Source organism: Anas platyrhynchos, chromosome 5 (assembly GCF_047663525.1).
Source record: "Anas platyrhynchos isolate ZD024472 breed Pekin duck chromosome 5, IASCAAS_PekinDuck_T2T, whole genome shotgun sequence".
NCBI classification, from domain to species: domain Eukaryota; kingdom Metazoa; phylum Chordata; class Aves; order Anseriformes; family Anatidae; genus Anas; species Anas platyrhynchos.
In genome coordinates, this window is record NC_092591.1 from 4,198,294 (window position 1) to 4,213,234 (window position 14,941).

At 43.8% G+C, this 14,941-nt stretch overlaps 2 protein-coding genes across 6 annotated transcripts in view; one reads left to right on the plus strand and one right to left on the minus strand.

Moving 5' to 3' along the window:
• WDHD1 (WD repeat and HMG-box DNA binding protein 1) overlaps positions 1–6,876 on the minus strand; it is a 31,544-nt gene extending 24,668 nt beyond the window's left edge. The window contains exons 1-4 of one of the 3 annotated variants that reach the window (XM_027457512.3): positions 6,746–6,876; positions 6,261–6,349; positions 4,651–4,762; positions 1,436–1,587 (exon numbers count right to left, since the gene is read on the minus strand). In XM_027457512.3, coding sequence (XP_027313313.3) covers positions 1,436–1,587; positions 4,651–4,762; positions 6,261–6,337 — 341 coding nt within the window. In that variant the 5' untranslated portion in view covers positions 6,338–6,349; positions 6,746–6,876. The other 2 variants (XM_013108405.5, XM_072038098.1) reach the window with 2 other exon arrangements.
• On the plus strand, positions 6,843–14,941 carry SOCS4 (suppressor of cytokine signaling 4). Of its 3 annotated transcripts, none has more exons than XM_027457513.3 (3): positions 6,843–6,983; positions 12,596–12,678; positions 13,123–14,941. In XM_027457513.3, the coding sequence occupies exon 3, from the start codon at positions 13,221–13,223 to the stop codon at positions 14,529–14,531; it is 1,311 nt and encodes a 436-aa protein (XP_027313314.2). In that variant the 5' UTR covers positions 6,843–6,983; positions 12,596–12,678; positions 13,123–13,220; the 3' UTR covers positions 14,532–14,941. The 3 variants fall into 3 exon arrangements, with proteins under 3 accessions (XP_027313314.2, XP_027313315.2, XP_071894200.1); XM_072038099.1 differs by lacking the exon at positions 6,843–6,983 and adding an exon at positions 7,809–8,832; XM_027457514.3 differs by lacking the exon at positions 12,596–12,678 and having other exon boundaries at positions 6,848–6,983.

A 14,941-nucleotide genomic window follows, 5' to 3' on the forward strand; every position in this document is an offset into this window, starting at 1 on the left:
AAGAAGTCTATAACCTCCATTGTGAGACAACTGAAGTAATGTCAGCTCTCTTAAATAAGGCAAAGAAACGTGAAAGAAAATGCAGGCAGTAAGATAGCTTTTGCTTATTTAAGAAGCCACAGAACTATTTTTCAAACAGTTTAAGTGAATTTTGGCAGCCACCTCGACGTTAAACTTATACAAATCTAAGTTTACAGACTTCATGTAATAATGGAGCAATCTGTGACAAGTAAAGGCTGCATTCCCTCATATCACAGATGTCACCTCCTTCAATGTCTAACAGAAGACCTCATCAAGGGGTGACCTCAGTTTCACAAGTTCTTTTTCCTAACATGAGGACCCTGGTCAGGCTGCAGAAAGACTGGCTTTTTGTAAAAGTTTTTAGAAACAGAAAGAGGGTGTTGTCTGCTTAATCTCTCTCTAATCAAACTCAGATCCTGGGGCAGAGCTGTTCCCTCAGAGACGAGCACTGGCAAAGAGCCCAAATTCATGATCTCTGTCGGATTTAGAGATTAGAACAGTTACTGTCCCCAGCTGTCCAGTCGCCCAGTTTTGGTGGAGCTCCCATGTCTGCTCTGCAGCTGCCAGAATTTACAGTCCAGCATAATGATCCAAATTGCTTTCTAGTTCAACTCATGCTTAGAGAGGAGGCAGGCTGCAGATGTAATGTTCTGCCATCTCTGCTGTAGGAATGCAGGACAAATTCCAGCAGAGAAGCAAGCAGGCAGCCTGGGTTAGCTAGAGTACCTAAAGAGCTCACCAAATCCAATTAAGAACCACCTGAGCCGTAAATAAACGAACAAGAATGTTGCCTGCTTGCTATTTTGCCATCTCTGTCAAAGGACTGGCATATATTGCATAATTTCTTAGGGCAGCATGTTTGCTTTTAACTAAACTATGCATTTAATCCCCCTCAGGGGAGTCTTGCAACTGTCATTTGTTATCATTTGGCAGAAGGGTGGTGATACTGATGCCAGAGAATGACTCAAAGCTCTCGTGCAAATCAGAACCCAGCTAACTTTTGCATGTGCATATACATTTGCAGCACCATGATCCCAAAGAGTCAAGACATTATCCTTAGCACACACTAACAAAATCCTCGATGCTGCAATGAGATCCATATGGGTGAACACTTACGATTATGCATTTATAAGACTGACAACTGAAAACGCTCAAGGCTCCTGAAGAGAAAGAATGATTTCACAACACCACATTTCCACTTGAAACTATTCGGTGGATCAAATATCTCTCAGAGAATTTTTTCCTAACAGTCCTTTTCATTCCTTCCCCCGCCACCACCGTTCCTGGAAGGCATTTTGCATTACTTTAAAACCCTCAGCAGTACGTGGATTAATAATCTCATTGGCAAAATCGCCATGTGAGGAAGTTTCTGGACCTTGAATGATAGCAATCTTCCTTATCAAGCACAGATTACCTAGATCCAGCAGCAATTTTGGTACCGTCACTGTTAAAGACGACATGGTTTGCGTTCATGGTGAAACGAGTGAGGATGCCATCAGGAGCTCCTTCAGGAAACGTATGTATCTGAACAGTGTTGTTTGATGCTGCTGTGATCAGTCTTCCATTCTTAAAAACAAACAAAAAAACATTTGTTAGTGAAACCATATTCATGCCCAAGGAGCCAAAAATGCCCTGATGTTCCCAATGTTTGGGCAGATTAACTTTAGTAGCTCCAAAAGACATCAAGAGTAGCAGAGAGATAATCTAATTTGTATTTCTTCCACACAAAAATAAAGAGAAACACAGTAACTTCTTAAGATACTTTATCACTTAAACCAAACTATTACAAGATAATAAAATTATTCTTTGTTTCAATATACTAGAAACTGCTAGATTTAATACTAAGTTGTTGTGCTAGGCTAAAAATCCATGACGTTAATTACATAGCAATTTACTCCATCAAGACATTCCCCACCTATATATTTACTAAAATAATGAATTCTCAGAAAAGTCACAAATAAATTTCAAAGAACTGTCTGACCTTCTTCAGGTAGATAGAAAAAATAAATCTTTTTATATAGGCGAGAGTGCCTCTTAGAACAGGAGGAATCTTGCATCCTGTTTAGATTAATATGCTACATCATCAGGAGAGGGCATCCTTGGACCAAACTTGCCAGTTAAATGCCACTAGGGAAATACGAGAAATTTACGAACTACAGCTTTGTCCTTTGCAAAAACAGAAGGCAGATGTCATCAAAAAATGATTCCAAAACGAAATAAATTATCCTATGCTTAGAACAGCAGTATATCTTCTTAAAGTGCCAATACTATTCCTCACTTGGATGCAGCAATAAATTTTTGAAATACATACAGAGATGTTCTATTTCCTTTTTTTTTTAAAAAAAAAAAAAAGAAAGAAAAAAGAAAAAAAAAGCAGCCTAAATTTATAGTAAAAATCATGAAGAAAAAGAAAGCAACAGCCAGTAGTAAATAACTTGAGAAGGAGATCAGATTTATTACTTATTACAAACCAGTGCCCCATAAAAGTGTCTTTAATGAAGCATATTTTTTGAAATAAAACCTCCTGAAGTTTTAGAAAGGATTCATAATCTCATTGTTTAAAAATAAATCCCTCAAAGCTATAATTCTTTTCCAATAAGCTAAGAACACAGGACTGTTCCAACTGCTGTCCAAAAATTAAAAACAAGAGGGCACTTCTTAACTGTGAGGGTGACAGAGCACTGGGACAGGTTGCCCAGAGAGGTTGTGGAGTCTCCTTCTCTGGAGATATTCAAAACCTGCCTGGATGCCATCCTGTGCAAGGTGATCCTGCTGGGCAGGGGGTTGGACCAGATGATCTTCAGATGACCAGATGACCTCCCAACCTTAGCCTTTCTCTGATTTCTCCCTCCTGTATTAATTAATAATTTTTACAGTTTCTGGCACTGATTTGCTAAGAGAACCCATTCAAATCACCTCACTTGGTGTGTGAAAAGATAAGCAACATGATGAAGATCAAAAGCAAAACACTACAAAGCAATGGTGAAAACAGATGTTACAGGTATTGAGCAAGATACATAAGTTATATCAAAAGGCACATAAGAAACAGAAGAAAGATTATTGTTCTGAATATAGTTTCAAATTAATATATCTGTATGAATTCTCATCTATTTCACCTTTTATATTCCCCTCCAAATATCACATATAGTTGAAAAACAATTTTTAAAATATCCTCTATGACTGCAAAGTTAACCCAACAATATCTGAAGAAGAGATGTAAACTTCTGGAATTCCTTTCTTCTTCCACAATTGCCATAAAGACAACATTTTGGACCTTCTGTTATTAATGTAATATAAGAATAATTGCACACAAGAGAATAGCTGTGAGAATTCTCAAGCTAAATAAATAAAGTAGAAAAAAAAAAAGATTTGTTTTCTATTATACAAATTGATATAGGTGGATTATTTGCCTTCTTACTTACAAATAATCCCTGTTTCAAGATATACCACAAGGAGCTGCCTTAACATTAAAATAAACAGAGCAGGTTGTACTACAAATGCCAGAACAAGTCAGTCAGGTGACAGAAATACCTCTAATCAGTATTCTCAGAAATTATTACTCATTACTGTTAAGCAGGAATCTTGTTCTCCTCTGACTCGGGGCGGAGAGCAAGGGAGAGACAAAACGTCAGAAGCACATTTTGGCCTACAAGCAATTTTGAGAACTAAATATCAACTAACTATTAAAATCAAACAAATAAAAAGTATTACCAGAGCATTAGCAGGCACTGACTCCATGAAGTAATTCTTGATTAATATAGATTATAACTCCTTGGGTATTAAAATAGGTCCACACAAAAATTTTAAAATACTTCCTGGCTTACCTATTTTCACATAACCTTCCTCCCCCTGTTAGCACCACTTCAGAGCCTCTGAGATTGGAAGGGCAAGAGTAGGAATCAGCTGCAGCTACAGGCTGTTGGTAAAATGTTCATTCCCTCAGCACTGAAGAACTGAGCTGTCACTGAAAAACACTTTTCCTAACCCTTGATGATTACGTATTATGCTGGGAAACTTTTTGCAACTAACATTGTGCAAAACCACTGAAACAGTCTACAAAGTTCACTGCATAATTAGTTTAATCTGCTGGGTTTGTTTTTCAAAAAGGAGATCAAAGTCAGAAATAAGTATAACTGACTGTGAAGCGAGAGGAGTAAGAAAAACTAGTATTATGGAATTTTAGTATAAGGAATAATTCCTCTTCAAGCCTGTATGGGATAAAGTGAGTTGTCAGGAGTATTCGTTTATATAAAATACTTAGTTAAAATATTCTGTAGTCACATTCAATGAAGTTTTCTGTTTGAGAAGTATTTTTTTCAACACTGCTTTAACATTTTCACTTAGACACAAAGGTAGAATGTGGACATAGGCTCAAACTTAAACAAAATCTGATTAAACAGTATTCAACGTTGTTTTCCATATATTGGCACAAAGGCAAAGATCTACATATTTAACCTCCATCAGAGTGAAACGTGCTATGCACGATATTATTCCTACCTTTTTCTGTGTATTATCTCAATATATGCATAATGTTACATATGTGAGCAGTATCTTAACAGCCTCAGCAGTCATGTTATGCATCAACATCAGCATGACAGAACTTAACTTGAGTTCTGTTAACTACGATACCTTTAGAGCACATGAATAGGCCTTCTCTCCAACATTGATGGACTTCGGATCATCATCATCCAGGTTCTCCCAAATCCTAACATCTCCATCACTGCCACAAGTTACAATGCAGCTGTTCAAAGACAAGGATTTATTAACATTCAGGTACAGAAAGGACAGCCACTCTGACTTTCAATCCCAGAATGAAAATGTTACTGAAGTGTTTGTTTTTTACCTGAAACACAATACATATTACGTTATTCACTGAATGCCATGATTAATAAACATAGAAAAAAAATGCAGGACCATAACAGAGTACCAGAGTCTGGTTAGGCCTAGCCCCCATTGAACTCACCCTTACATATTTCAAGTCAATCTAGATGATTTTTTTTTTTTTCAAAGGACTTAATTAGTACTGATTTCACTTTGGGCTGGGCATTTAATTGTTTCTTCAGCCTTGAAAATTTACCTTACAGATAATTACAAAGCTGAGGCCAAAGCAAGGGCGCTAACACACACCCTTGACTGAAGTGAACCAAGCTTAACATGTTCCAGGCCTACAGAGTTCTTAAAAATAGTTGACATAGGATTCAATTTTCAAGGCTACTAGAGTTAGCTTTCACAATTTTAAAGCAATAAACAATAACCTGAAGTACAAAGCAAATATGTAAACGTTTGCATAGGATTTTTAATTACTTTCTGAATCTATAATCAAGCTTTGTATTTTTTTTTTTTCCCAGATGCAGTCCCCCCAAAAATCTAATTAAACAGTAAAGTATTACAAAGTCAGTAGAGAAACTGTGATGTTACTCTCATGGCGCTGTTCTATAAGGTTTGCAAGCAACACTGCATTGATATTGAAAATATTGACATTGGAGGGTCCAGCAGTACTGAACCAGTGGTCTTCAGCAGTGATGTCTGTTTTTTTGTTGTTGTGGTGGTGCCCTTTTTTTTTTATTATTATTATTATATCTGCATTTTGATGGAAGATACTTAAATCTTAACTCTATGCAAACAAGACTTTGTGGTTGGAGGGGGAGGTTGTTATCAGACTACCCCTACAGTCCTCTTTGTAGCAAGCCTAATGACCTAAAGAAAGGGATAAGATCATTTGCATTTAAACCATAATCAATATGTAAGATTTAGACTGTAAATTCATTTGAGATGACTTAGATTCTAGCTTACCTTTTATTTTTAATCAAAAACCAGGTAACAACAAACATTCAGTTTTTATTTATGCACGCAAGGACTAGTATAAGTAGAACAAGAAAGAATAGCAAGACAGTATTGGATTTCTTCTGCTATAGTTTTAATTTCTTATTGGATATATAAACATATTTTCTCCAACATATGCATGTATGTATATATATAATGTAAATATATATATATATGTCTTATATAAAAGTTATGTCTATTGCTTCAAAATTTAGGGCATCAAAAGATGCGTCTTATAGTCAGTTCTCAACAAAGGCAAATAAAGGGTTTGCCAGACCATGCCAGGCCATAAATCCATCTGTCCAGCACCATAACCACCAGCAGCTGGTACAGATACTCCTGAGGAAGCAGCAGACAGAAAATATAATCCCCTGGATTAGATTTTATCCCCCTCTCCAGGAGTTAGGTTAAATTACCTCCCGGTGTCATCAAAGCAAACATCCGTGTGGCCCTCCGTGTGGCCATAGCGCATGGGTTTTTGGGCAGAAGGCATCTTTGGCGTCACCTGTGGATAAAAAGGAGAGAAATACAATAATTAAAATTAGAAATAGAGAGGATGAAAGAGCTCTGGATAGCAGGGCAAGGTTAGAGGTGATGGCAACCCCCCCCACACAAGGGGGCTGGAACCACGCAGAGCCCAGCCACACGGCCTAAGCAGCTCAGCCCTCCCTGCTCCTAAACACCCCCAAATCCGAAGAGTTTCGGCCAAAAACGAGTCAGGGAAGAAAAAGGGAAGGGGGAAAATTAAACGAGGGGGACCTCAGGGGTCTGAGTGCGCGGGGCCTGAACTCGGAAATCTCAGCGAGAAGGGGCCGCGGGGAGCCCCATGGGGGCGAGGGGAAGGGGAGGGGAAGGCTGGGGGCCGCGTTCTCCCCTCATCCCCCACCGCCTCCCCGCTCACCACAGCGGGCCCCGGCCGCCCTGTTGGAGCCTTCCCGCGCTGGGCTCTCGGTGCCCGCCCCAGGGGCCGGCCCGGAGCCCGTCAGGCCCGGGGCGGAGCTGGGTTTAACGGGGGCCGGCCCCGACTCGGCCGCCACACGCAGGATGGCGGCGGCTGTGGCAGAGGCTGGGGCCGCTCGGAGGAGGAGGAGGAGGCGGCTGAGGGGATCCGGCGGGTGAAGGAGCCGGGACGGAGCCGGGTGAGGGGCGAGCATCGGGCAGGGTGGGCGCAGGGGAGAGCCGTGAGGGGCGGGCAGGGCCCGGCTGCTGCCTGAGGGGACGCGGCGAGGTCGGGCGTGAGGGAACCGGCACCAGCGGCCTTCATTCTCCTCCTCTTCCTCATCTCCTCCTCATCCACCTCCTCCTCCTTCCTCTCCTTCTCCTCAGACCCCTCAGGCCTCCGCCTGAACAGACCCGGTAGTCTCGTCCTACCCGGTTGCCTCCCTCCCCTTAAAAAAAAAAAGGGTATTTTGGCCCCAAAACGCAGCCCGGCTGGCTGAGATGGGGGGGCAGTTAGACGCGGGGTGCTAGAAGCGTGACCCTCCCACTACCAAAAACTGGCTTTATGCTTTTCGATGCACCAATAATTCAGTTTTTCTGAGGGAAATCGGTGTGTCAGGTACCCGGCTCTTCACCATCCAAATCCTGCGTGTCCATCGCAAGCCCTTCAGGAGCTGTAGGAACCCTCCGTCGAGGCAAAATCCTACAAAAATGAAATATCATCGGCTGCTCCCTGCGGGGAGAGCACCCCACAAAGCCTGCAGGACCGAACCCGCCTGGAGATCCTGGAATTAGGGGATTATTCCCTACGGACAGCTGCCGTGACGCTGGTGCCAAATGCAGTTGTGAAGTAGGTAGCGAGGCACGGCATGAAGCTTTTCCAGGCTGGAAAGCAGAAGCCAGGCATTTTTTATTATTATTATTATTTCTTAAAGGACAAAACATTACAGCTCGGCATACCCGAAGTAAAAAGAAGAAAAAAAAAAAAAAAAAAGGGCTCTCTATTTTTCCTTAATGCAACTTTAATGTTCTGGCCCAATTTATTCCAGCTTCTAAGAAAATTTGCTCCCAGGCAAAAACCTTTTATCTTCAGTTTTAGTCTGGAGCGGATCTATCAGTGGTCGGGGTGAGCAGCGTGATTTATTTATGTTGGAAATGTGCTCGGGCTCTTTATACCACTCACATTGTTGGTGCTTTCATGAATGAGTAAGACAGTAGGCAGGCTCTTATTTTTTTTTTTATCAATATGCCCAGATTTCATTATTATTAAGCCTTGTGGAAGCTGTGTGGAGACATGTTTTCCATGGGTGTATCCTGACATATTTCAGTAAATCGTGATTTCTGGTGAGGATAATGTGTTCTAGCACAGTGATTCGAGCTGAACCGCTTATCAGATGAGTGGGAAGAGCGAGCTATTCTTACAGCAGCCTCCCTGCAAGCTTCTGGGGCTGAGACGAAGGCACGCCAACTGTGTTATTATGTTTTTTAATTATTTATTTCGCTTGGCAGAAAGTCTCATGCGAGCTGCACCTGGAATATTTTACAATGCAAAAGCTGTTACAAGTCCAAGCGTAGCGTAATCCTCCGGAGGTGCTACCAAGGGAGCGCAGGCACCGTCTCCAGGTCCTGTTGGAAGTGGCAAGGCGTCAAGTGCAAGGTTATTCTTTAAATCCGGGTCGGAAACCAAAGCTTCAGCTTTCTGAGGAGGTGTAGCCGCTTGAGAGGGCAGCGGCAGGGCGGGAGCTGCTGGGCTCACCTCCTGGGTTTCTGGGTGGAGCGCGACGTGTCGGTCACGGGCCATAAAGCTGTTACTGATTTAGTGCTGGAGAGGCGGCTGCGCTCGGCGAGCTGCTCCTGACGCCTGCAAGCAGGGCGCTGCTACAGCGGGAGGTATGAGAGGTCCTCAGCACCTGCCTCCGAAACCTCTTCCACATCCCAGGAGGGAATAAGAGAGCTTAGTTTTGGGTTAAGCTGGGCATCGCTGCCTGCCCTTTTCTTCCTGGAGCTCTGGGGATATGCAGACCCTGTAATAATCAAGTATATTTCCAGGTAAGAAGTACTGCAGACTGTTTTTATCTTTTCAGATTATCATTTTTAAGCCAGGAGAATTGAGCCTCGGTGTTATCCTTAACAGGTCGGGCTTTTTTACCAAAAGGAGTCAATAACAGCCCGGCTTCAGTGGAAGGTCAGGTTTTAAAATGGGATCTCGTAGCCAAAATCTAATTGGGCGAAAGTAATGAAAACAGCATGTGACCGGTGAGAATTTTTTTTTTAATGACTTCTACGTAAGCTGAAAGGAAAAGGGACGGGTGCTCCAATTTATTACAACTTAATTCTTCCCTCTTGGGGTTTTATCAGGGCTAGAAGAGTATCAACTGCTGTAACAATACCAAAATTGATTTCATTTTGTGTGCACGAATCTCCCCTTGTTAAACAAGGGGCTTGCTCCAGTGATGCTTTGGCTTTTGTGTGCTTGAACAGAAAACCTCAGAAGTGCTTTCTTGTTAGGAGGTCTGTGCAGAGGTTGTCCCCTGAGCTGGTGGGACCTCCATCCTTGGAGGCTTGCAGGATGTGGAAGGCTTCCAGCAGGAGGCTGGGCTGGCAGCCCTGGGCGTCCATTTCACCCAGCGCCTGGGGGCATCGTGCTGCTCTGTTTCTTCTTTACACAGAAACCAAAGCAGCTTGACAGAAAGGACCTGGGGGCTCTGCGCTAGAGGCTGAGGACAAAAATACCTGTTTAAAGCAATTCAGTATTTATTGGGGGGGGTGAAGTCTGTCAACACTCATGGTTCTGATTCTGCTCTCGGAGTTCCTGGGTGTTTTGCAGCTGATTTAAACAGACATCTGGCGAGTCTTATCGCAGTTGTCCATGGCATTTTACCTCTGGCTAGGAGGTGATATTTGTATTGCCTCAGAATAGCTGCTAGGTACTACACGTAGTTCAGGCTTGAAGTTTGAGTGTCCGGGCATGGGTGCTGGAAGGAAAAAGCATCGGGAGCAGACGGCTGCCCCATCCCCCTCCGAAGCTTGCTGCGGACGGAGCAAAGAGGCATTTCGTGCTCAGGAGCTGTGCCCGTGGTAAAAACAACAACAGAAACCACCCCACTCCCTGCCTGTCCTCAGGGACTGTGAGCCGTGGCAGCGCTGGATAACCTTGAACTGCAAGCCGGATCCTGTGGCCTGATGTGAACTCTGTTTATCCCCGCACGCTGCTTTCCCCCTGCCATTTGTTTAGAGTTTCAACGTAAGGGTTTTGTCAAATCCTTCTGCTTCTAACATGCCTGAGGTGTCCCCGCTTAGAAGAAAGCTTCTGTAGGCAGAGGGCTGCTCGTGTCTGTGTCGTTACCTACCAGCTCCTGTCTCTTCGCTTCGTTGCAGTGGGGAAGATCTCAGACCTGACGTCCGTAAGCTGTGCACTGCACGACTTCTCCATTTAGTGCTGCCTGCAGGGAAAAGTCCGCTCTGTGTTCCCTGGGTTTTATTCTCCCTTTTTTTATTCTCCTGCTCTTTGAGTTGTGTGCAGCCATTAATGGATGTAGGGGACGTCGTATTTTCCTCGCGGGTCTGCAGCACGAGGGAAGATTGGTTTAGGTGCATAGCGTGCAGTGGGGATACAGCCCCAGATGCCTTGCTGTCCTTTGTGTCTTTCTACCCACATTATTTTTGGTCCCCATGCTGCAGGCAGGGCTCTGAATCACGGATTGGGGAAAGCCTGAAGGATGACCCCTTGCTGGATCACAGGACACTGGGATTTGGGCACCCACTGTTCTTTTTGGTAGGGGATGCTTCAGGATGCAGCTTGCAGCAGAGCTGGGAACAGCAGCTTTACCTCCTAGGTTACACATTGAGCACTTTACTCTTCCTTCACAATTTCAGCTTCGAACCTGCCTTTTGTAGGACAACATCCCCTTTTTTTTCACGTGCTCCACGCTCTTCCTACGGGCGTAGCAATTACTCCCGTGACGTGGCAGGGTTGGCGCCTCGCTCCCAGCAGCCTCCAAACCCCCGGGAACAGCTTTCTGTGCTGCTGGCTAATGGGGCATGTCTTAAAACATCATGTGCTGCCGCCTCGCTTGGAGTTTCAGGGTCCAGATACCGCTAATGGTACACGACAGGAGAAAGGCAGGGAGGGGAACGTGGCTTTACAGCCAAACACAACGGCAACCCAGATAGAAAGGACACCAAGCACTGAAGTTCTTGCAGTTGCAAGGCCGTGCTGTCACGTTGGGGGATATCGGGCCTTCTCAGCACTTTGGGGGTTTGCACGTTTTGCAGTTTTTAATTAAAAGCCTGTATTCTGCCTATTCCTACCCCTTATAAGGGTTGGATGTGCAGAATGAGATAATTGAAGGTTTCAGAAGCAATTACAAACTGTCATACCCTATTTTTTAAGTACTTGACTTTGCACCCTAAATGCTATCTCTCCTTCCAATTAAAAAACCCTTATACATAGCTAATGAAATTTACCACAGGCTGAATTTTGTTTTTCAGCAGTTATTTCAGGTTATCACCAGGGCGAATGAGATGGGGGGATGTTGTTGTTTGTTTTTTAAATCATTGTGGAGAAAATTCACTGCTCCAGAAGCAATTTTAAGCTTCTGGATGACCAAATGTAAACGTTTCAAAAGCAGTCACTGAACCCTGGTCTAAATAAAAGACGTTTGGGTCTCAAATACTGCCTTTCTCCTCTCAGTATTGCATCTGCAATGTTTTCACCAAAAAGTTGTGTGCAAAATCTTGGGAGAAGAAAGCGATCTTTAATATTTGGTGGTTTGTAATTGCCTGGACCCCGTTCCCTGACTCCCCTTAGTTGCAGGGAGGTATTGCTCATCTCCATGTCTCTAATGCTAGATTTTTCCACATATTTGCAGTGTTTTTACTTTTCTTACCCTCCTTCCACATTTTTTTCATCTCTTTTCTTTTCCCCACCTTTCCCTCCCTTTCCCTTCCTCCCCCTCAGGTTTGTGGCTTGTGAATAACGAACGCAATGTCAAAAATTCCTTGGTGAAAGTTACATCTGGGATGCATTTGGTCCACATCTTGCATGTAAGCCCTTGGCACGGCAGCCTTAGTCTTTTACTGAAAGCAGAGGCTGGACCTCAGCCTGCTCGGCCCCTCGGGGACTGCAGGGAGATTGTGTCATGCTGCCTAATCCTAATGATGAGAATGGATTGAATGGAGAGAGGAAGTGGATGCCCTTCGCTTTTCCTGCTTAGTATTTACCACGTCAATTAGTTCATAAAAAAACAAAAACACCACCACAAAACAGTGGAAGGCAGGAGCTGGATCTACTTTTGGTGCAAAAAGTGTGATGGTACGTGATGGAAAGCCTTTCTGCCATGCCCTGGGAGAGCGTAGCACGCAGAGCATATTGCTCTCTGTGTACCTTGAAAAAAAATCCCTGCTCTACTTTCAACCGAGTAATCAAAAGAGGAATTTTTGATTTTTTTTTTTTTCCTCAAAGTGCAGCATTCAGAAGGAAATCTCTTATCTGTTTGAGAATTCAATGCGCTTTTGGAAACAAAAGAGAATTAAATCAGCAACCGTGGGTCTCAGAGCAGCGCTGATTTTAATAATGTAAACTTTCTTCTCTAATGAGTAATAAGCAGTTCCATCTTTCATGGCCTTTTAAAATTGCTTTTAGTAAGGGACTGGATTTGTTTTAATCCTTTTCAGTATGTAAAGCCCCAGATATTTCAATCCCTTAGGGGCTCAGTATTTTCCAGCTCCGTTTTAAAAGGCAGAGGGAAAACTGCTTTCAGAAATTGACAGAATCTGTGACTGATATAGTTTATTTTTTTTTTTTACCCAGAAAGTGACCCAGAAGTGTCAGTTAAGAATAAGATCTCTGGCATCCCACCCCGTGGATTAGCAGCAAACAGGCGTATCATCTAGGTACAGTAGCTCTTTGTACTCTGACCTACTTGTTTCTGCTCTGGCTTGTTCCTTCTTGAAAGGTTATTTGGAAGAGATGCAGAACTTGCTCAATAAACAGCCGAAGCAGTGCCACCTGCCACGTGAAAGGCTTCATTTTGAAACGGACCCTAGTAAAGGAGGAGTGCCAACGCCCAAAACTTTCTGCTCTGCTTCGTAGTCAGAATGGGTGCTCTAAAAATGCACCAGATGGTTTGCTCTGGAGGAAACTTCTGAGAAGAAAGGGTTAAGAGAGCCCTGTCTGGGATCAGGGTGGTGTTTGTGGAGTGCTCTCAAGAATTCAGCTTGATCTTTATTATACGTGGCTAGCAATTAATGGTTCCTGTTGTCGTGTGTACACGGGCATCGGTCTTGTGTCGTGTGCGTGTGAAGCCGTTAACCTCTCTGACTTCTCTTTTTCCTCAGGTACTTTCAGAAGGTGCCTCAAAGAAGCTTTCTCGTCTGGAGAACCCTACGAGGAAAACAGTGCGTTTTCTGGAAACTCGTGGAGCAAAGCTCTCAAAATGGCAGACAATAAGGACAGTAACGTTAAAAACGCAGATGTGAGACCCAAAAGCAGCCGGAGCAGAAGCGCGGATAGAAAGGATGGTTACGTGTGGAGCGGGAAGAAGCTCTCCTGGTCAAAAAAGAGCGAGCACTGTTCTGATGCTGAAACTGCAAGCGCTGTAGGAAGATCAGGGTCTAATTTAAAGAGCCAGGAGAGGAAATACAGCTGCTCCTCTATCGAGCTGGATCTAGATCGCTCCTGTGGTCACAGGTTTTTGGGCCGCTCTCTCAAACAGAAATTGCAGGATGCCGTGGGTCAGTGCTTTCCCATAAAGAACTGCAGCAGTCGGCATGCCTCGGGGCTCCAGTCGAAAAGGAAAATTCATATCAGTGAACTCATGCTAGATAAGTGTCCTTTTCCTCCACGCTCAGAGCTCGCTTTTCGGTGGCACCTGATCAAAAGGCATACAGCCCCCATCAGCCAAAAGGCGGATGACTGGATAATCGCTGATTTATCCCAGAACGAGGAGAAAGAGGATCACCTGCGAGACGACGAGGTAGCCAATGGGGGAACGGAGTCTCCCTCCCAGTCCTGTGAGCTTCCCGATGGCATTTCCTCCAGGGGGGACTCGAGGTCTGAGCTGGTGCTGGGTAAGGTGGTACGGAGCAGCAAAGAGGAGAGCGACATGGACTCTGACGACGAAGTTATTACGCTGTGCACGAGCTCTAGGAAAAGAAACAAGCCCAAATGGGAAACCGACGACGAGCTGCTGCGGATGGAAACGCCCCCGAAATACCACACGCAGATCGATTATGTCCACTGCCTGGTCCCAGACCTCCTTCAGATCAACAACAACCCCTGCTACTGGGGAGTCATGGATAAATACGCCGCCGAAGCGCTGCTGGAAGGCAAGCCGGAGGGAACGTTTCTGTTACGAGATTCTGCCCAAGAAGACTATTTGTTTTCGGTGAGCTTCAGGCGCTACAGCCGCTCCCTCCACGCGCGGATAGAGCAGTGGAATCACAACTTCAGCTTCGATGCCCACGATCCGTGCGTCTTCCACTCTCCAGACATCACGGGACTCCTAGAGCACTACAAAGATCCGAGCTCCTGTATGTTCTTTGAACCTCTTCTGTCCACTCCGTTAAACAGGACCTTTCCTTTTTCTCTCCAACATATATGTAGAACAGTTATTTGCAACTGTACCACTTACGATGGCATCGATGCACTTCCTATTCCTCCGTCAGTGAAGCTGTATTTGAAGGAATATCACTACAAATCGAAAGTTAGAGTACTCAGGATTGATGTGCCAGAGCAGCAAAGCTAGAAAATATTTTTATGAAAGAATGAAATTGTCTCTCAACAGATCAATTTGTGTTCAGTCTTTCCTCCTTTTAAGTTCCTTAATGTCATTTTGACTTTTTTTCCCCTTCTTCTGCAGATTATTTACAACCCAAACTAGCCTCTGTCTAAGGCTTTTTTATCCAGACGTACTTTGAGTCTTCCCGAGTCTCTTTTTAGAAATGGTATTCGTTGTGGGCTTTCGGTACTGTTCCCCAACTAGAGTTTTATGGAATTTCAGGTAGGCTTTCTGGTATTTCTATAGGTGGATAGTCTTTAGATCTAAAAACCTTAAAAAATCAGTTTTGAACTTGATCTGTCTTTTATATTGTAATTTACATATGTTGCTGAGATGTTTGAAATAATGCACATTAACTAAAGATTGACTCATCTCTA